At 39.5% G+C, this 23,277-nt stretch overlaps 1 protein-coding gene across 1 annotated transcript in view; it reads right to left on the reverse strand.

Annotated features, from left to right (window-relative positions):
- The window catches only part of pth2ra (parathyroid hormone 2 receptor a), a 68,917-nt gene that overhangs the window by 32,816 nt on the left and 12,824 nt on the right, over positions 1 to 23,277 (reverse strand). The window contains exon 7 of the mRNA XM_067409925.1: positions 14,283 to 14,436. Coding sequence (XP_067266026.1) covers positions 14,283 to 14,436 — 154 coding nt within the window. The remainder of the gene's footprint in view (positions 1 to 14,282; positions 14,437 to 23,277) is intronic.

Raw genomic sequence — 23,277 nt, forward strand, 5'->3', positions numbered from 1 at the left:
AAACGCTCAGAAATGACACACTGGGAAATCAAGACTTCGCGGTGAGGTGGTCTGAGTGAAAGTCCTTTATAGTCCTGATAATGAGCTGCAGCTGGGTGTGGTGATTAGTGTGGAATGATTGTGAAGTGAGTGCAGGTGATGAGCAATGGAGGATAATGGGAAATGTAGTCCGGGATGTGACAGGAACATGACAGGAACAGATGGTGATCGTGACACATATATAGTTTATATATTTAGACAGCCTGGTCTCATTGTTAATACGTAGTTATTAATACGTAACTTTAAAAGACACAAAACGTACATATTTGTACGTTTTGAATGGTGCTAAAACGTACAAATACTGACGTAATTATGGCACCAAAGCGTAAACATACTTACGTTTTTACTGCGAATAAAACGTAAAATATTTACGAATCTTTCATGTCATAAAAATATATGTATAAAATATATATAAATGTTCCCTTTTTAACATTTTTAGTTGAATGTAATATCCCTAAACCCCACCCCGAACCTAAACCTACCCATTTTATACATAATGTTAAAAGAATAAATCATAATGGACAGAAATGTGTAGGAAAATGACAATTTTAGTAAAAATATGACATTAAAACGATATTTTGAGCCACTTATCCTACACCTACCCCTAAACCTACCCATAACAATTTCTTAAAACTACATAATGTTAATAAATGAAAAACAGACAAACAAGCATAAGGTTAATCACAATCATTTATTTTTTGCAAATATGTCAAAAGTGGTACCAAAAGTTAAAATGATGATGAGTTCCAGTCGCAGTCCTCTCGGGTGGTAACGTAATAGTTTTTATAGGGTACAGAGCAGAATATAATTTATTAATCCATGAAATTATGAATCTGTTCTTCTCTCCGTCAAGGCGCGCACTCATTTCAAATGTCAATCCACTGAAACACAGCATATCGCAATCTGCGACGAAGCAGGTGAGAACCAATGAGCGTTCGATATCAGTGCCGTAAACCATGTCGTAACGCTTCTCGAGGGTGGCGCAGGCGCACTGGCGCTATTTTTTAAATTTGAATCATAACGTGCGCGGGCTTTGATTGTGACGGTTGCTGTTGCTAAAAATGAAGGTGAAGATCGACAGATAAAGGGCTGAATTTGAATCTGTTCCTCGCAAACATATGGATTCTAAAGATATGGAGTACAGCAAACAAATAAAATGGGTGTGATTTGTTAATTTATGTTGTGCTTTGGTGTATCTTATGGTTGTATTGTCAGTCACTGCATAGGAAAAAAATCGCACAGCAAAATATTACAAAACGATTATAGAAATGTTATTCATTTTAAGGTTTCAAAGTGTAGTCTCGTTTAACATTATGTAACGTTAATCCCCCGAAACGAGTTATGTTATTTGCAATCTGAGTAAACTGCTTTCAAGAAGTTCAACTAAAAACATGTATTGATATGACAATTGAATACAACATATTTGAATCATTAAAGCCACGATTTTAATATTAAAACATGGTAATTCATATACATTCACACTTTACGTCAATGTTGTACGTTTTTGTGTGTATGAAAACGTTAGTAAATGTATGTGTGGTAGAACCACACTTCACGTAAAAATACACACGTATTTTCATGAGATCACGTTGATTTAGATTATATGTGTTTGCGCACATGGTATCAGAAAGCAACATATACCCACATGACAACAGGGAGGTGACAGCGGTGTGTAAATCGAGTTACCCCTCCCACTTCTGCTAGTTTTACTGAGATGTCTTGTCCCATGCAAATTGGCCAATTAATATTACAGGCGTCCTGAGGTAAAATTACTTTACTACTTTACATTACTTTACTACTCCCCATGTAAAACTAATCCTGTCCGAATAGGGCTTTAGGCGTTTTACATTACGGACATTACAGTTTATTGCTCTGGCCACATTTGCAGTCCTCATGCCTCCCTGAAGCAGGACTATGGCATGTTCACACAAGTAATCAGGGACCCATCTTTCTGTCTGTAGAAAGGTCTCTTTAATGTTCTCCTTAAAGTTACTGGAACTGTGACATTAATTTTCTTCCGCCTGTAAACTAGTCTCTTAAAGACTGTTCCACAGGTGCATGTGCAATAATTGTTTTTGGTTCATTGAACGAGCATGAAAAAGATTGCTTAAACACTTTCTAATTAAGATCTGTAAATCTTATTTGTATTTTACAAAATGATCTTTAAAATACAGTATCCTGAAAAAGGTATGTTTCTTTTTTGCTGAGTTTATTTATATCAATGGCGTGACAAAGAAACAAAGCTCTCACTGTTTTTTTTGTTGTTGTTGTTGTTGTTTTTTTTAGTTTTTTCATGTAAACGTAACCCGAGACGTTCCCTTTCATGGGAACATCAACGCTGCGTAGTCGCTTTGGGAACGCTATCCCAACTAGGCCATAAGACCAAGTGCCTGTCTGTTATCTTACGACGAGAGCACCGAGGACCCTGGAGTGGAGCCCAAATCAAGGTTATACAACCTAATGAAGGTATGCTGAGATGACACCCAGCCGCATCACATATCTCGTTAATGGGAACCCCGAGATCAAAGCCTTTGAGGCAGCCATACCCCTAGTAGAGTGTGCCCGGACAGCCAAAGGTGAAAGCTGCCCAATGACTCATGGGCAAGAGAGATGGCCTCGACCACCCACTTGCTCATTCTTCCTGATCCGGATTAATCAAAGGAGGAGGACAAAAGGCCTGCAGTACAATCGGACCTGGGAAGTTGGTGGGGACCTTGGATTTATAACCAGGTCTAAGATGAAGGAAAGCCCTGAACATACCAGACGCAAATTCCAAACATGAGGGAGCAACGGAAAGTGCTTGAAGATCTCCAATTCTTTTGAGAGATGATATTGCCAACAGGTGGACAGTTTTAAGAGAGAGGAATCTTCCAGACACCTCCTCTAATGGTTCAAAGGGAGCCTCAGCTAACCCTTCCAACACAATAGCCCAGTCCCAGACCGGAGTTTTTGTATGCACAGAAGGCCTCAGCCTCTGGGTACCACAGAGAAAGCGTATAAATGGGGAGTCTCTTCCACAGAAGAGTCCCCCAACAAAGCATGATAAGTGGAAATGGCCACTATATAAACCTTCACGGTAGAAGGAGATAAACCATCCAAGTTTTATACTTTGTGAAATTGCAGCACAAGACTGATAGAAGAGTGGAACAGGTCCAGCTGACGTTGTCTACAGCAAGTAGAAAACAACTTCCATTTATTTGTCTGTATAGCTTTCTCGTGGAAGGAGCTCTGGAGTGGAGTATAGTCTCGACAACCTCAGTTGGGAGACCGGGTTCTATGAGCCTAGCCCCCTCAGAGGCCAGGCTCAGAGTTTCCACAACTCCAGGCGGGGGTAAATTATCATGCCGCCCGCTTGAGACAGAAAGTTCTGTCTGATAGGGATCTCCATGGGGGAGCAGTGTAGAAGAGACACTAGGTCTACAAATCAAACTCGGGTTGGCCGGAACGGGGCTATCAGTATGAGATAGACCATCTCTAGGCAAACCCTCTCCAGAACTCCTGGGAACAGAGCGATCAGGGAAATAGTGTGTACAGACGTAACCTCTGCCACGTCTGCACCATGGCATCCAACCCCAGAGGGGTGGATTAGTCAGAGCACCACAGTGGGCAAAGAGATGTTCTTTCGAAGCAAATAGGTCAATTTCTGCACGACCAAAGTTCTCAAATGAGCTCCACCACCTCAGGGTGGAGACTCCATTCCCCGGGCCTCGGCCCCTGCCTCAACGGGATGTCTGCCCCCACATTTTGATGCCCCGGGATAAGTGCTGCTCTCAGGGAGAGGAGCTTCCCCAGGGCCAACAAGAGGATCTGATGGGCTAATCTGCACAACTGGCAAGGCCTCAGACCCCCTGATGGTTGATATGAGAGACCACTGACATGTTGTCTGTGCGAACCAACACATAGTGGCGACCCTTGGGTCTGGGAGGAAATATTGAGTACTCAAAATACCGCCATCATTTCCAGATGATTTATGTGCCAGGAAAGTAGATGGTCCTCCCAAAGACCCTGAGCCAAGCGACCACTCATGATCGCCCCCCAGCCTGTGAGGGAAGCATCTGTCGTTAGCATTACACGATGACAAGGAGCCCCCAACACAGGTCCCTGGGACAGGAACCAAGGCTTCTTCCACATGACTAAGGCACGAAGGCATCGCCGCGTGACCTTAATCATGCGAAAAGGATTTTAATCATGCGAAAAGATTTCTTCTCTGAGAAAACACCTTGGTCCTGAGCCACCACTGTAAGGGTCTCATGTGCAGCAGGCCAAAAGGTATCACGTTGGACGCAGCTGCCGTAAGACCCAACAGTCTCTGAAACTGTTTTGCAGTGTGTGACTGGCCTAATTTCACCCCATTCACGGCTGAGAGAATGGAACGCACCAGAGCAGGAGACAGACGTGCCTGCCATCGTGATGGAATCCCAGACTACCCCTAGACAGTTGGTAGTTTAAGCTGGAAGAAGCACACTCTTCTTGGCATTAATTCTCAACCCTAGCCTTCTGATGTGAGACAGAACAACATCTCGATGTTGGACTGCTATATGCTCAAACTGAGCTAAATTCAACCAAGTGTTGGTATAATTCAACACGCGAATGCCCTGGAGTCTCAGAGGAGCCAGGGCTGCATCCACGCATTTTGTGAAGGTGTGGGGTGAAAGAGCTAGACAGAAAGGAAGAACCCTGTATTGATAAGCTTCGCCCCCGAAAGCAAATCTGAGGAACCTCCTGTGCTGAGGATGGATGGATACATGAAAATACCCTCCAACCCTCTTTGGAACAAAGTACAGACTGTAAAACCCTGACAGCTTGTTGGGAGGAGAAACCCCTTCATTAGCTCCTTTTTGCAAGAGCGCCAGAACTATGTGTTCCAATACCAGAGACTGCAAGGGGTCCACCACTATAGGGAAGACCCTGTTAAATTGGGGCGGGCGAGACCCGAATTCTGTAACCCTTTTCTATTGTGAGCAGTACCCATTGAGAAATACTTGGAAGTTTCCATCTACCAGAAATCTACTAAGGGAACCAGTCTCTCAAGACTGGCCTCTGGTGTTTCTTTTTTTTTTTTTTTTGAGCATTTGACTCAGCGCCCTGAAGCGGCGAACCGGCAGGGAACAACCGAATCAAATGTTGACCGGCCCTCCTCAGAGGGTCAGTGGAGACTGCTGCGCCCTGAAGCACACGAGGTGGCAGGGTTGGCAGAACGGCCCCCTGAGGGCACCGAGGAGGGGCGGATACCATATAGTGTGGTAAAGAACCCTCTTCGGAAGGGGGCTACCCTCGATTGTCCCATGCCACTGGCGTCAGGACCTTTTCGAAGCCTTCTTGGTGATAATAACAGTCCGCAGATTCCACAAAGACTTCAGCTGTGTTGCCTGTCCCGGTCCCCAAGCTTTCTGCGGGGGAGCACGGGTGGCGACACTTTTTTTTTTTTTGAATGAATGAACGGTCAGACCAGTGCCCTGAAATGGCGAACCGGCAGGTAACAACTGAACTGACTACTCTAGGACCCTCCTTTCCTTGGAGGATCACTGGAAACCGCTGCGCCCTGAAGCACACGAGGTGGCAGGGTTGGCAGACCGGCTTCTTTTCTTTTTAAATTCCTCAGAATTTAATGTATTCAATATTTCATTTAATTCTCAAATTAAATGCAGCCAAAAACAGTCAAAAATGACAGGCTGAATATATTAGAATACAAAAAGAATTATAGCTCGAAATAGTTTGCAATATTATAGGGAAAGAGAGAAAGGGAACTCCCGTCTACTCAGTTCCCTCCAAATATATATATAAACGTATATATATAAACATATATAAAAAATATATTACGGGCACGATATCTATGCGCAGCCTCGGCAAACGCGAGATCCGAGCCGTATATTCTTTATTGCGGACTTAATCTGCGCGCTGCCTTGGCAAACGCAAGATCCGAGCTATATGTTCTTTATTGCAGGCTTAATCCACACACTGCCGCGGCAAACGCGAGATTCAAGCCTTGCGTTAGACTTTTATTCCCTCGAGAATAAAGCCAACAGGAGTGGAGCTAAAAACTCTCGCTGGTGCATACTTTTCTTTACACTTCGGGACATTTTTATGAATGAACACTGTCAGCTGTGAACTGACGTGCATGCTCCACTCTCAGCAAACAAAACATCGTGTGCATCCTTACTCGCTTTGTAGTATAGCACTGGAAGGAACGCAACTCAAACTGCTGTTCACTTTCTTTATATATACAAATATATCTTCAATATTTGTAAGTTGACAAATTCAGAAAGATATTTAACTTCTCAGTTAAATCGGGAAAATAATCAGACAAGTATTTCACGGTCTGAATATTAAACAAAATAATCATGGCTTTCAAACACAACTGATTTGTTTTTGATGTTAGAATAAACGTGTGATTTTGAAACACGATATGTGTGTGAGGTGGCGAGTCCTCAAATCAATATCACAAGATCCACCTCCTCAGAGCTGGACATGTGAAGTACCGGTGCCTCAACCCGGGGGAAGAAACCGCAGAGCGTGCTTCCACCTGGGAGACAGCACTGAAACTGGCAGGTAAGGGCAGAGAAAGGGCAGCGCCCGTCTCTAACCCCTCTGCCAAATTCATCTGCGAACTCCATGATCTGAGCCGCCGCTCTGCCTCGGCAGATGCGCGGGACCCGACCACGAAGAACGCGAGCCGCGGCACCTTCCTCAGAGAGCGCCCGGCGGGAGTGGAGAGGTTTTATATTACAATGCTCGCAAACAACCCCCTCGAGGGCCGCCTGGGCATGCTCCGCTCCCAGACAAACAACACAGAGCTCGTGTGTATCCCCACCCGTGAAGTAATGAAAGTAGGGAAACACACGGTCTGATGCTGTTTGCTCGCCATTATAGTGTCTTTTATATACTATATATATGTGGTGTAATACTGATACTCTTGTTCTCAAACAAAAGAGATCGTTTTTGTATATGTAAATGACAGACAACACCAAATAAGACACGAAAACACAGAGCGCTGCTGAAGACACAGAAGCTGGCGTTCTTTGTTCTCAGGAGTGCTTTATAGCTTCCTGGTCCGTGACGTCACCCGCACTGACGTCCCGTCACACTATTGGTTCGATTTCACGAGTGCTTCAAGACAAAACGCGCAGAGGCGTTCCCAAAGCGACTACGCAGCGTCGATGTTCCCATGAAAGGGAACAATTTATACTGTTTATCATTCTATTTATTAAAATGAAGTAGCATATTTTTAAAGCATTGTTTTAAGCATTTTTACATTTATTTCAAATAATAACTTTAAAAATGCATTTAAAAATACGTTAACTGATGTTCAGCTGTTCTTTTTTTTATTCAACTTATTTTTGGATCATCAGTCATCAAAGCTCAAAAAACAGATTCATTGCCTCCTCTAACATGACTCATTCATTCTCAAATTCCCCCCACCAAATTCACGGCACGCTTTAGTGCAGTGGTTCTCAACTGGTTTGGCCATGGTACCCATATTTTCCCATAATCATTAAGCAGTGTTTCAAATTTTTAGGAATCTGAACCAAGCAAATTTATTTCTAAAAAATGGTTGACACATGCAAGTACTGTCCCACTTTACTTACAGAAAAAATTATACGAATATCACTAACACTGATGAATAAATAGTATAAGTTAAGGCAAACCCAAACTAGTTTTTCATAATACAACAAAGTTAGTAAGCCACCACAGTCATCAAAAATATCGAAAATTTCACAAAGTGAAAATAAAGTGGTATTTTGGGTTGAGGTTACGGAAACTATGGTTTCTATGGTAATAAATACACAATATTAACATGAACTGTTAATACAACATATGGACACTGATCATGATTACCAGAATGAACATCATACCAGTATGCAATTCCTTCCCAGGTAACACACAACAACATACCAGTTTTGTAATTCACTGGTACTTTTTGGTAATTTCATGACTTACTAATTGACAAAATAACCACAACGTTGCATGCTTGAGATTTGATTTGCTCTTTATATATAGTGAAGTGGTATGCAGCAGAGTGCGCCTCCACATTTGTGTGTGCAATTGAAGAGTGTGTGCTTCAAGCACAGTATGACAGGACAGGAAATTTCAAGAGAAACTAAGTTTTGAAAATAATGTTAGAATAATGACACTTATTCTATGACAATGACAAAAATGTAAATGTACAATTTACAAATGTACAATGACAAAAAGAGACTTTCTCATGAAATGTAATATGTTTTTGAGATGGGTGGACGCATTAATGAAGTAGGCTTTTATCCCTGTCTTAAAAAAGATGTTTGTCCTTTTAAGAGTTTAGAAACACTGCTTTAGGGGGTCTGCTAAAACTCAGTGGGCTGAATGGTAAAATATGGCAGTGCATTTGTTTTGTTTTATGCAAACCAAAATAATACAAAAATGATTCTTTAAAGTATTTCTCTGCTTTTGCAAAATCCATAATGATTACATTGTTCAACAAATCTTGAGCGGCTCAGCCACTAAACGAAAAAAAAACACTGCTTCCTACTGATGAGATGCACCGTTTAAACCTTGGAAAAACCAAGATCATATCATGCATATCGAGAAGCAAAACTGCCTGGATCTGAGGGTGAACATGTCAGTCGAGGGTGCCCTCCTCTCACACAGCTGTTCCCATGGCAATGATGGGGTAACTGTGGGAATCTAGGATTATCTTGATGAAATAATGTGTGCCTTGACTCATAATACATTCTCTTTCACATCTTCACACATGCTGTCGATATGCTCTACAACCTACTTATCATTAGGACATTTCCTGATAAATCAGGAAAAAGTAGGTGAGCAATCAATCTACAATAAAACTGCATCTCTAAGAGTATGAATATCCCGCTGTCAGAGAATTTGTACTTTCTGTCTATTGAATCAATTCTTAAAGGTACAGTCCACCAAAACTGAAAATGCTGTACTCAATGATTTTCTTTTATTGGTGGAATGCAAAATAAAATAATTTGAAGAATATTCATGCAGTTCTTTTTATACAACCAGACCGTGACCAATGTCATAAAATCAAATAAAAAGCAACATAAAAATAGTTATTCAATCAACTTATTAACGATATCCCAAGTGTTTCGTCCCCCGGTCTTCAGGGCTGTCCACTTCACTCAGGACTGTTCTCCGGGCGGAGATTGCTGTCCTCCTGGCGAAGGATACAATCGAGCCGGTCCCTCCAGCCGATATGAAGTCGGGGTTCTACAGCCCCTACTTCATTGTACCGAAGAAGGGCGGTGGGCTACGGCCAATCCTGGACCGTCCCCAGGATTGGTTTGCAGCAATAGACCTGAAGGACGCGTACTTTCATGTCTCGATTCTGCCTCGACACAGACCCTTCCTCCGGTCCGCGTTCGAGGGTCGGGCATGTCAGTACAAAGTCCTACCCGACATGGTTTTAGCTCCCAGCCGGTTGGGTCTTCAGGTCAACTGGGACAAGAGCAAACTCGCCCCCGGGCAGAGGATCTCTTGTCTCGGTCTCGAGCTAGACTCGGTCGCACGGACTGATTTCAGAGGCTCCTGGGGCATATGGCATCTGCAGCCGCGGTAACGCCGCTCGGATTGCTTCATATGAGACCGCTTCAACACTGGCTCCGCGGCCGGGTCCCGAGATGGGCGTGGCAGTGCGGCACGCTCCGTGTCCCCGGGACACCGAGCTGCCGTCGCACCCTTGTCCGGTGGTCGGACCCTTCGTTCCTGTGGGCCGGAGTACCCCTCGGACAAGTGTCCAGGCATGCTGTGGTCTCCGTGCAGGGCGGAGGCAGCCTGCCCACAGGCACTGTAAGCCTTCTCAGTCAGACCGGCTAGAATTTACAGGCCCAGGACGGGAGAGGCGGCTCACCGCGCCAGCCAGCGGCCGTTGGACACAACTGCATCGCAACAGACCGCTCGACTGGCGGGATCCTCGCGTATCCCCTGGCTTCTCCGCCGTCCAGTGAGGTGAAGGCGGACGAGGGACCAGGCCTTGTATGAGCCCTATACGGAGCTTGCCAAGACCTGGTCACCTCATCGTGTACTTCCGGGAAGAAAGGCATTGGGGCGGGACGCTGGGTTTGACCAGCGCGACCCCCCCCCCAAGTACCAATCGTCCAACCGAGATGGGCCGGGACAGGGTGGAGGGTTCCACTCAAGCCCGACGCACAAGGCCGACTCGGGCAACGCTACCGTCCCGGGCGGCAGCGCGTCCGAATCTTCCTCCCCCGAGGACTCAGGCTCACCTTCCGATGCAGCGATCGACATCCAATCCGCCGCCGGCACACCAAAGGTAACGGCTGGACAGTCCGTAGAGGGCCCAGCGGAAACCAACGGTGGCACGATAGGTTGCGGTGCTGATGAGGCGGCAGGGACCCGAGGAGCGTTTCCGCTCGCGGGGGAAGCCCTGACCGTAATCCTCAGGTCACCCTTCCTATACACCGCCGAACCGTCATTCCGGCCCGGGCCGGAAAAAACGGTCGAACGGGGCATAGGGGAGGGGACCCCCGCTTCCTGAGACTTCAGGAAGGAGAGTCTCGACCTCAGCACCGCGATAGTCATGTTCCCGCAATGGGAACATGAACCATCCACAAAAGCTGCTTCAGCGTGCTGAATGCCCAAACACGAGATGCAACGATTGTGCCCATCAGCAGGGACCAGGGAACGACCGCACCCATTAACGCACAGACAAAATGACATACTGTCAGGGTTCTTCTGTAAGCTCTTTTAGAAGGGGAAAACAGTCAACTCGCTCGTGCCGAAGCACACAGGGAGTGACGCGATGTGCCAGGTACACCACTCCCTGGACACACCGAGGAACCGGCCCAAATCGCAACACACACTTCAATCTTAGGCGTGTGCTGTGAAAACAGCAGTTGAGAGCTATAGCTCGGATCCTCGGGAGCTCGCGACCTCGCTGTAGCACCGTTACACCAGCACACACGGCTTGCTGTGAATCCTCTTCGAGGCAGTTTAGTTCACACAAAACAGTCTTCTTAAACAGGACACCACTGAATGGCTCCGAAGCGAAAGACAGAGTGCGATTGCATCTGCTTCCTATTTATATACACCTGTCGGAGGCGGTGCGCATTATGCAAATATCGCACGCCAATTCCATTGATTTGTTTTAGTTTACACGAAGCTGATAGGGCGCTCTAAGCGATATCCCAATTCGTCGGTCACTACTGACGTACGTCGAACGTGACCGACTGAAAGGGAACATACAGTTTTGGAAAAACATGAATGTGGGCAAGTGACTGACACAAATGTCCTTTTCTGGCTGAACTATTCCTTTAAATAATTTTTAGACTAAAATCTTCCTTTGCCATAATGATTATTGCATCACACAGCATTGTTCAGTTACCCTTCCTTCCTAGTTCCACTAAACAAATATGAATACTTTATGTAAGATATCGTCATTGTGCCATTAAAAGATATTAAGGAGCTCAAATCCACAAGATGAATTACATTGCTCATGCTCTGAAGATGGAAGATTTCCCCTCATTAAGATTATAATAATACCATCAATGCAACATTATTGTGTAGTACTTTCACAGACTTAACCCACAGGTCATTAATAAGCCATGTCAAATGCATTCACGAGAACGTAGCAAGCAGCCGCTCCTAGAACAGTGAATCTGCATATCAAAGGTACTTCGATCTCTGCCCTTAGGAACACATCAAACAGGAATGACAAATAAATAAAGAACACTTCAACTTGAAACCACTTGAAAAGGAAGCAAGCTCTCAAAACAAACTGCAGTGAGCCATCATTGTGCTGTTTCTCTGAGTGGGAGCAGAGGAAAGGGTATGAACACCACTTGCTATAAATAATAGCTTATTGGTTTCCATGTAGACATTTCTCAAAGGAATACATAAGATACATATTCAAAGACAGCCATCTCTGAGGTGGGCATCTGTATGTTTTATAATGTTGAGCAAAAGAAAGTAAGTAGCATTTCTTCCCTATATAAGCAAGACCTTCACAGCTGCAGAATATACGTGGGGTGGCCATCAACATCCCTGTTGAATTATATTCTGCTTTGACCAACATAATGAACTGAATGCAGATAATCTGCCAACAGTTAAATCAGTTGCTCTTTTTTATAAGATTAGTCATCCAGTTCAGATAGGATAGGTGATGAGAAATGACATAATGAGATCTTGGTAATATCTATTTCTCAAACACCCCTGTAAGTTATTGCGTCTGTATCAAGGTTTAGCTGGCTGAAACTAAACCTTGATATTCAGAGCTCATTAAACCTCTCATTAAAAAAATAAAGGCTCGGTTGATTATTTCTGTAACGGTTTTATCTTTTCAGCAAAGGAATGTGTAATGATAGAGATAATTAATAACAATGATATCAAGCAAATTAGCGGAATTACAGTATATTTATTTCTAAATGCATGAGAACATTTGAGGTCAGACATTTTAATGTAAATATTTAAAAAAGGTAAAGTATTATAAATACTTATTCAAATAAAAAATTTTTTTTTCTTTTTCCAATTTTAATCAACTTTTTGACTTCACTAGTTAATTTGGAATGGTCCTCTAGTGTGAAGTTGTATTAGTACAAATATTCCATAATATGAGGTCATGAAAATAATAAACTAAATAAATGAACAGGAAAGTATATCTCCACATTATAAATTGAATTAGTTTTTCTCAGTCAGTTTTATCCAAAGTAAGGTCAATGTTCTTGAAACTATTTACACAACCCTTTAGAACTCTTTATTCAATTTCATTTTATAATGAAGTGTTGCTTTCTTGTCAACTAACACATTTATCACCAGCCAGTACTCAAATTAAAACTATTTGTGTTCTCTACTGATTACATATTTAGCTATAAACACACTGCTATTCTACTGAAAAAAATGTCAACAATAAAGATCTTTTGATCCTATACCTAATTCTGTATATTTCTGAAGATGTACATATCATGCTTCACAATTATGTTTGAGCAAAGAATTTTCTCCACATAATACAAAAAAGCAGTGAATATAGCTCAATATCTCTGCAGGCTATCTCTTTAGCTTGGAGAAAAATAACATTGTCATAGAAGCTGCATGGAAAGGGAGTAAAGAACTCCAAGAGTGCATCCAGAAATAGAGAATACAGTAGGAGCAACATGCAATACAAAATATGCAATACTGGACTGAACGGAAATCTTATTCCAGTATTTTTCAAGTTCAGATCATGATTCATATGCTTAATTAGAGTCACTCTTATTTTTTCTCCGCTACTCCATTTACTTCCTTCCTGTGGTTTCGTTCCTCTCTATTCATCTCTTCTCAGTAAACACATATTCTTGTTCTAATCGCTCTTTCTCCAGGGTCCTCATTGTTGGTTTGCTCTGGGGTTTTTCATTGTGACCGTCTATTCATGGCAAAGTCAGTTTAGTAAATTGCGTTTCCTGTTTGGTGTGCATTATTGTGTAGCAGGCTTTACAATGTAATTCCGTCAACATGCATTCCGTGTAGGGAAATATTATCGGTAACACTTTAGAATACTGATCCTTCATTAATGATTAACTACACAGGAACAAATGAATAATGCATTATTAACACTCTAGTAACTACTAATAACTAACAAGAAACTGATTAATGAATTAGTAAGTAATAGTGTTCAGTTGAAGGTGTTAGTTCACTATTAGCTAATCAGTAACCACACAGTTATTACCTCGCTGGTGAGTCATGTATCTTAATTTGCTAAACTATTTTACTGATGAATTCATCAGACCGTCTGACCAAATGTGCGAGTGTGTGTCCATACTATACAGTACATGTGTTCATTTGAAAGAGAGAGTGCAAAATAAAATGTATTTTGTGGCAAAAACCATGACAAAAATTTGACATTTTCATCCTATTTTAAAGTCGGTGTCATTTTTTTTTTTTTTGCAGTTGTAGGCTGTAAGGACCTATTAAGAAAACTGAAAACATTTGGCAAAGTGATATGGAAATGTAATGCGTCAAGACCTGCTAGAACTACTTTAGCCGTGCGTTTACCTGAAAATAATTGCACACCTTAGAAAGTTGGTCAACCAATCAGATTTGAGCATTCAACAGCCCCGTAGTATATAATATAGTTATAGTCTCTCACTCACACATGCACACAATAGTCACTATACAACAACAGTCAACCAACTGTCCATGAACAAAACTATAAATCCAGCAGATCAAAATCTAATTTCATTTACCAAGAAATGTTACAAACTTAACAGAAGAAGGAATATACAAATTGAAATTCACAACCATGACATACTCACCCCACCCGATCAAAGTGAAGCCCCACAGGTATTTAGAATCAGACAAGAAGGCCATGAAGATGAGACTGTGCAGGTACAAGCCCTCCACCAGGATCCAATAGTAGTTTGTAGCCAGGAAATAGATGAACAGCAAGACGGTCACTTTACAACCCATCTGAAAAAGAAGAGCGAGGCAAACATGTCAATACTCATATCAAAACATGGCAATTTAGATTAAATAGAGCCAAATGTCTCAAGTTATTCAGTAAACATACTGGCTGGCAATACTTAAGGTGTGACAAATTATATCCTACTCTTGGTTGGAGGCCACCTCTGTTGAGGTGTCTAAGTTCAGGCTAACATAAGACAGAAAGACAAAATGAACCAAGATGCTTTTGTTCTGTTTTCTGTTATGGTACAATTAGTAGGTTACAATCACATGAGCTCCTTTATATCAAAGCAAAATCCATCCAAGACTCACTAATGTGCTCTTATTTATTTAAACATACTGCATCAGTGCATGACCCCTCATGTTATTCTAAATCTGCATGAAAGTCAGAACACGTTTGGACCCCATTGTCTTTCACTGTATGGCCAAAAAAATAAATAAAATAAATAAATCTTTTGTGTTCCACAGAAGAAAGGGTGAACTGTCACATTTAAGCCCTCTCTTTTACATTCTAGAAAAAAACAGGCTCATCATCATGAATCCTTTTTTAGAATAATTAGCACACTAACTTCATTTTAAGATGACATGTTGTCAGTGTCAAATGACAGAAACACTCTTTAGGACAGCAGAAGTGTGACAAAATGACAACCTTTCACTACAGTCAGGTGACCGGCTGAATGCTGTAGGTAGAAAGCGGCACTTCAATGAAGCTATTAGCTCACTGCCATGACAGATCTGTGTGGTTAATGGCCATAAGGCATTTCCAGACCAATGAACTGAATTAAAAGGGATTTCACATCACAAATCATTTTCAAATTTTAATGATGATGGATATTTCTTTCTTTATTTTCAGGAATAATTATAAAGTCATTTTACACTGAGAATGTCAATTAGTCAAAACATATGGATGTATAGGGAATAATGTAGTGACCAACAAACGCTAAACAAATCTAAACTCTTATTTTCAGAATTTTTGAACTCTGCCAAGATTGTGCGACAGAGTCTAGGCAATTTCTTGAAGTCATACCATGGATCTTTTTCAAGGACTATTGAAAGACTTCCTATGAATACTGGGCACTTGCTTTTCTTGAACAGTTGTAAGTGGATGATGTGTTAATGATAACTCTGAGGATATTTTTTGAGGAAAATCAAAAGAACTATTTCTATGGATATTCTCTTTGAATTAACTGATCATATGAAGATTTGACTAGACAATCAGAGAAAAGAAGTCTTCTGAGCCGTCAAAGTCTTCTGATTTTGATAAAGGGCATAAAACATGTTTCAAAATGTTAAATGGAAATTTTGGGCATGTAATAAATTGGTTTTGTATGTGGGTTTAGCATAAAGTATTAGAATGTTATGTTTTGGCAAGAAAGTAAAGTGCCAAAAAAAGATTGACCACACTGAACTAAAAAGCAAATTTTGATCTTTACCATATAAATAATAGTAACCAAACTTTTTTTTTTTTTTTTTTTTTTTTTTGACTAAAGGTCTTAAAAGACCAGCAACAGCTAATTGTAAGAAATCAAAGATACACTTATCTTTCTCAATATTATTTTTGAAAAATCTATGTTTATATGGAAACTACTGGCATAAAAAAAATATTTTTGTTTGTAAGTTTGGCAAGTATTTGAGTGTTATGTTTTGAAAAAAAAAAAAAATTGACCTGAAAATTGAATTGAACATACTGGTATTCCAAATAACCCATAAATACATTTCCAGCAGAACCCATCATCTTGTCCTTTCAGTCATCTCATTTAAAAGGTGTTAACAGTGACATTACTGTATAGTATCACTCGAAGTATAGTCTGAGCATCAATAAAGTTAGAAAGAGGCTCAGTCAGTAATCACAGACACAGTCTACCTATTACATTAATAAAAATTAAAAAAAATAAAATATTTTTGCCTTTTTTATTTTTTTTTAGAACTGGCTATAAGCTCTTGCATTAAGAGTAGTGATTGAATCCCAAGTGTTTTCTTTTTTAAAATAAAGCAAGTAGCTTCGGGATTCTAGGTGAGGACACTTTCTCACTTTCTTTTTCTGACTATGGACAGATAACAGTGAAGGGGGAGTGGGAAGAGGGAAAGTAGCTATAGCACAGGAAGCTGCTTTGAAAACATTACCTGTGGCACTGTTCAATCTACACCTGAAAAAGTTAAAGAAGGACTCCTGGACACTTCAGAATCTACTGTAACAGTAGATGATCAGTCAAGTTAAAGACTGGGCTCAGTTACTTTGTCTGGTGTTGAACCTCAAACCTCTCTAACCTCTGCAACATGTCTGGATCTGCCAAAAAGTCTGTGTCTGTGCCTGTAGGATTGTTTTGCCCCTTGACAGAACACCAAGGATAGACACATTCACCTGATAGTATCTCTCTTTTATATATATATATATATATATATATATATATATATATATATATATATATATATATATATATATATACACTACTGTTCAAAAGTTTGGGGTCAGTAAGATTTTTTGTAAAGAAATATTTCAAATCAGTGAGTATACATTAAATTGATCAAAAGTGGCGCTAAAGATTTTATTAATGTTACAAAAGATTTCTTGTTTCAAATGAATAATCTTTTCAACTTTCTATTCATTAAAGGATCATGAACACAATGTACCACTAAAATATTAAGCAGCCCAACATGCTTTCAACATTGATAATAAGAAGAAATATTTTATGAGAACCAAATCGGCATATTAGAATGATTTCTGAAGTACCATGTGACACTGAAAATTGCTGTTTTAACACTTTTTAACAGTTGTGCTGTGAGAAAAATTTGTTCATCTAATGCCCTCTGGACATAATCAATAATAATGACTTTAAGGTCAAGATCTCTTGTTTTACGTCACATTACTGGCTGCAAAATATATGATGATCATAATGACTCAAAGTGGGTTCTTTCTCAATCAGAAACCCTCTGGAAACACATATGGATGTAATATATTCACTGACAGTGGATTAAAAAAAAAAATTAAAAACAGAAAAGTTTTTGAATCACCAAAAAGGTGTGCCTATCTCTTTAGAGACTATCATCTCGTTTTAATTGACTGTTAGATGACATTTCATTTATTTTTAGCCTGGTCACTAGCAATTAGTAACTGTTAAACTGTCAGTTTGTAAAAAAACAAAAAAAAAACAATGATCTTTTGTAATACTGAAATCTAAAAATCTGAAAGAGATAGTCTTAAAATTTGGTGCAATTTTGAGCAACTTTTGACATCATCAGTTAAAACAGTGCCATCTCACAAACAAGTTTTAGCCTTTTTAGGTATGTTCTTAACTGGTTTGGATTCCAGTCAGGGATAAAATTCAGTGTTTGTATATTTATTTATTTATTTTCCTGGGGATCCATGTATAGCTCTTGCTGTACACAGATTATGAGTTAAAGACATACGAAACATTATATTTACATTTAATCATTTAGCAGACATTTATTCAAAAGCGACTGACTTACAAATGAAGAGAACAATAGAAGCAATTAAACCAACAAAAGGGCAATAATACGTAAGTGCTGTGACTAGTCCCAGTTAATCTACTGTAGCACGCAGTACAAATAGCAATTTTTTAATAAATAGAAAAGATAGATAGAATAGAAATAGAAAGTATAAGTATTAATGGGTCAAGAGCTGGTAAAATAAGATACATCTGTAAATGGCTAAAGACTCAGCAGCTCAGGTTGAGTTAGGCAGGTTATTCTGCCTGCAGGGAACAGTCAAATAAAGATTCATGAAAGTGATTTAGTGCCTCTTTGGGATGGTACAACAAGATACCATTCACTTGCAGAATGCAAGGTGCAGCTTTAATTTAACAAAGCTGAGTGGTCACTCGAAACCGGCTCACTCACAGATCTGTTCATTTCGAACGTGACCGCAAGTGGTGATCACTTTAATCCATCCATTACCAAGTCTAACCTATTCAGGCTGATTTGCAGAACAGCCATAACAGGTGAGTGTTAGCAGATGGACAGCATAATCAGTCAATCACAGAAGCACTGCCTCCTCTCGTGACTTTTCTCCAATTTTCTTCTGTCCTTACAGATCTGCAAAAGCAAATCATTCATTAAAACAGACATTTCCATTCCTCAACCACATGAACAGTAAAACAAAAGATCAAATCTCGTCTGTGCTGTGAGCAGGTTTCAGATGAGCATGAGGAAACCTCATTGGATTTTGAGTGTTTAACCTCCCTGCTTTCAGCCACTTATAGACTTTGTGATGAGAATATCTGTCCATCTAAATGTCATTATATATATATACGGTGTTTGCATACCTGTCCAAAAGAGTGACATTCTGGTCCCGAGATACGCTTGGTCCCTTCATTGTAAGTCTATGGGATTTTTAAATTTGATTTATTGCCTAGCAGGTGATAATCGTAAGTCTGATCACGTAGAAAAGTAATAGTACACCTCTCCTCAACAAGCTGCACTTTTTGAGGCATCATTGAGCCCAAATGCTGCAGGATAAGTTACACATTATAGTTTAACACCTAGCATAAGGAGTTTGTTGAAATCCCTAACACCAAGTATGACCAATAATAGAGATGCCTGCAACATCAACTACTGATCAAATCTTAAAATATGTTTTTAGCTCTGCTTTCACTCCACACTTTTAGTCTGGATATATTGATATGATTGTTCGATAAGAATGATGCTCTATGACTAACAAAGGGCACTGAATGCAATACACTTTCTTTGTATGTTGAATACGGAAGGCGGTCTGGTGGAAGCTAGATATTTTACTTCATAACTTGTTAAATATGGATTTTTTTTTTTTTTTTTATACAAACGCATCGCTTCACTTCAGAAGGCCTTTATTAACCCCCCAGAGCCGTGTGGAGCACATGTTTATGATGGATGGAAGTGGATGGAAGCACTTTCTTCAGCTCATACCTGTGGGTCCCGTTCACTGCCATTATAAAGATCGGATGCGTCAGGATATTTATTAAAATATCCCCGAGAGTGTTCATCAGAAAGAAGAAACTCATATATACCTAGGATGGATTGAGGGTGAGTAAAGTTTGGGCTAATTTTCCTTTGAAAGTGAACTAATCCTTTAACACTTTTTTGTGTCACATTTTGTAATATTTGCATTGTTATGTTTTATTTTCTGGTTATTTTTTTTGAGGAGACACTGCCCTTGCTTCCTCGGAGGAAACGCCCCTGATTCATACACTCTTAGCCCAGATTTTATATTTTCTTAAATATTTTAAATATATTGCAATTATAATTTTAAGTTTGGTTGCATTACTTATAAAATATAAGTATATTCTACTTATTTGTGGGTGTATTTGAATGTGTTAATAAATGTAAGTTAAATGCACTTAAATTATGAAGTTTTTCTCCTGATCACGCCTCCTACACACTGGTTTGAGGCAGGTAATGACGCCATTTTGTCGTGGTGTGTGTGAATTCAAGGAGCTGTTGATGAGCAGTTGGAACATTTGTTTTGGCTGTTCTACAGACATTTTTTCCAAACATTTACCTTTTTATAGTTTTTCACCAAAGGAGAAAATCACAATTTTTAAGTTACCATCATTAAGGTCAGGGTTTGTTTTAGTTGAGCTCTTGACCCTTGACTTTTTAATATTAGATTTTGTTTGGGCAGTTTTAACTGCATTAAAACCAACCAGACAAGCAAAGTTAAAAGATGATCAGGTGGTGTTGATTATGTTTTCACATAATCATTATTTGATCTGAATCACTGAACTCATTTAGAGCCCAATCTCTGCGCTAGATTTACATTATTGATTACAGCAGCACTGTGATTCTACAGCGGAAGATCAACTTTTACAATACTTTTTTTTTAAAGTTGTCCTTATCACATATACATACATATATATATATATTAGGCACACACAGACATCAAGAATCAGCGTATGAATCTCAACAACGGTGACAAGCAACATATTCTGATAAACAGATCAACTCTGAACATTAGAAAACCAGCTACAAAAAAAAAATCACAGAAAAACAGCAAAATTTAAATAGTGAGAATGAAGAAAATTACTAAGACAATTCAGCTCATAATTTATTCATGCAACAATGCATGATGGGAGGCATGGATGAATTTTGATTGGTGGCAAGTTAACTTGCTTAGTACATTGAACTTAAATATACTAGGTGTAATAACTACAAAGTAATTAATATTACAAAACATTTTAAGTTAAAAGAACTCGAATTATTAAGTTAACATTACTTAATTTTTTTAGGGCAACCAGTTTCCTCAAATTTTTTAAGTAAATTCAACTTCCAGGCTAACAGTGTAACATAAAAAGTATGCAGCCTGATTCCATTTACAGGGCCATCAATAAGTCTCAGTGTTTGAGTTTTCATTTACCACAAATATCCATGAATGTAGCGCAACATTTCTTGAATAATCAAAACATTATCTGTCATAAGTGATTTGAATAAACTATAATTACCATGTATAATGTGCAAAACTAGCTATAATTACAGTGCTTTTTCCAACTTGAGCTCTATATTCTATCCACTGAGAGAGAAAGAGGTAAACAGCTTATGAATGAGAATAAGATGCTGGTTTTAATCAGTATTACATTTTTTTCAAAGAATAATTTTAATCCTCATATATTCATCCATACATCATACATCAATAGGAAGTTTTTTAGAATATGATAGTTTTGTTTGAGGAACAAAAATGAAGTCATTCAGTTTAATTTTGCATGTGATGTGGCAGGTTTAAATGTGTGTATGCTCAAATGAGACTAGAGAGCTATGGTTGAAATGAAGACTTAAATTTCCATCTGTTCCTCAAACAAAGCTATTGTATGGCTTCAAAGGCTTTAAAGACTTAGAAATATAATGCATGACTCATACAGACTATTTATGAATATTTACAGTAGCACTTTTTTGCAACTTGGAAGCCCCTCGGTGCTTTAACTAAATGGAAAAGAGCAGGATGAACATTCTGAAAAACATCTTCTTTTAAGCGCTACAGAAGCAAGAAAGTAAGGCGGGTTTTGAACAACATGAGGGTGAGTAAATTATCACAGACTTTTCATTTTTAGGTTAACTATCCCTTTAATGTTCCCTACTGTTGTCACTTTTACCCCAAAGGAGTGCATCAGCCAGGTGAAAGGAGCTGCTATTCTGACTATGGACAATAACAGACATCAACTCCAGACAAAAGTGCCAGAAACTATGGGTAACTGTGAGAGCTTCAGGGCTTTTGACAGATGATCAAAGAGGCGCCGGAGGAAAGCAAGGTGCAGATTATGCTGTCAATACACCTGGAGGATCTGAACAGCTCATCTGAACACCTGAAACTTTTGTTCTGTCTTTTCTCTGCCCCTCTGCTGACAATGTACTCTTAGAGATCTCTGCCCTCTTTTCACAGCACTGATTGGAAACACAATGCCTTCTGCCGACCACCACAGCGAAGCAGTAGGGAGGCTTCTATAGAAGTAAAAATGTTATAGATATCAAATGAAATCCTGGATCAACAAGGAAAAACTGGACCTAAAATAAACTGTTGACTGTGCCACTCTCTTCAGATCTCTTCAGATCATCATCTTACATCACCAATAAAAAATACTGTCCAATTTGGTTTAGCAGTGAATGGACAATTTACTATTCTTGTTGCATAATGCAGATCTCAGTTATTATTAATAATGGAAAATACTGAATGCTACAAGTGGAAAAAGTACAGCCTTTTCTTCAGTTCACACAATACTGAGAAAGGCATAATGGTTTGAAAATAAAGTAATCATATTAGCCTTGGTCATACAAAATTAATAACTCATGACTAAGAAATTACAAAAATATCTAAAATGGTCATTTAAAAACTATAACTAAATAAAGTTAAAAAAAAAAAAAATATATATATATAATTATAAAATTATAATGCAATCCCCCAAACACTTTGTGAGTCACTCTAAATCCTCCAAAAATGCAGTATCATAATTCTGTACCAAGCATAAATATTAGCTTACTAATGTTGCTTGCTTTAACTGTAATGGTTAATTTGGTCAAAAAAACATTTGCCAGTTTTGCCAATAATAATAATAATAATAATTACTATTATTATTATTATTATTATTATTATTATTATTATTGCCAGAGGTGTAAAGTCCAGGGGTCAGAAAGTAAAAGTCCTGCCATATGTTTATTCCAACCATGAACTCAGCTAGCTGATTTCACTAATAGTTCTTCCTCCTGGCTGAAAAACTGTGCTAATTAGCAAATCCAGGTGATTGGAACAAAATACTGCAGACTTTTACTTTCTGAACCAGGACTTTACACCTCTGTTTATATACATAACGCCACATTGGAATTATGGCTCTATCTGACATTTTTGTCAAAATTGAGTTATTCACATATTCATATTCTGTAACAACTTATTTACATTATGTGATGTTTCTTTTTTAAGTTGTGTACATTTTGGGACTTTTTTCTTTTTTTAGAAAACTAATAGGTTCTGTCTACAAAGTCGAACTCTGAAGCCGAGGACACACTTAACGATTGTAAGGCCGATTATGAATGTAAATTGATACTTATGAGCTAGTTGCGTTCAGTCCGCGATTACAGTCTGTGTTCAAATCCCGTGTGTAAGTATTTAAATCTGCTTCAGTCGCAGGAAACAATTGCTGTGTTGAGCTCAGTCTTAGAATGTTTTAGCTAGTCGTTAAATGTTTGCCCGGCTTAACTTGGTTCTATAAGGTTCTATCTGCGTGAGCAAATTAGCACTTCGAATGCACACACGAGGACCAATCAGGATCAGCTTTCTTTGTCATGTCGCCCGTCTGATCCACGATAGCGGAAGAAAGTGCAGAAAAACGCTAAATCAGTGAAGAGAAGACGAAATAATTTCACACAACA

Source organism: Chanodichthys erythropterus, chromosome 14, assembly GCF_024489055.1.
Source record: "Chanodichthys erythropterus isolate Z2021 chromosome 14, ASM2448905v1, whole genome shotgun sequence".
Classification (NCBI taxonomy): Eukaryota; Metazoa; Chordata; class Actinopteri; order Cypriniformes; family Xenocyprididae; genus Chanodichthys; species Chanodichthys erythropterus.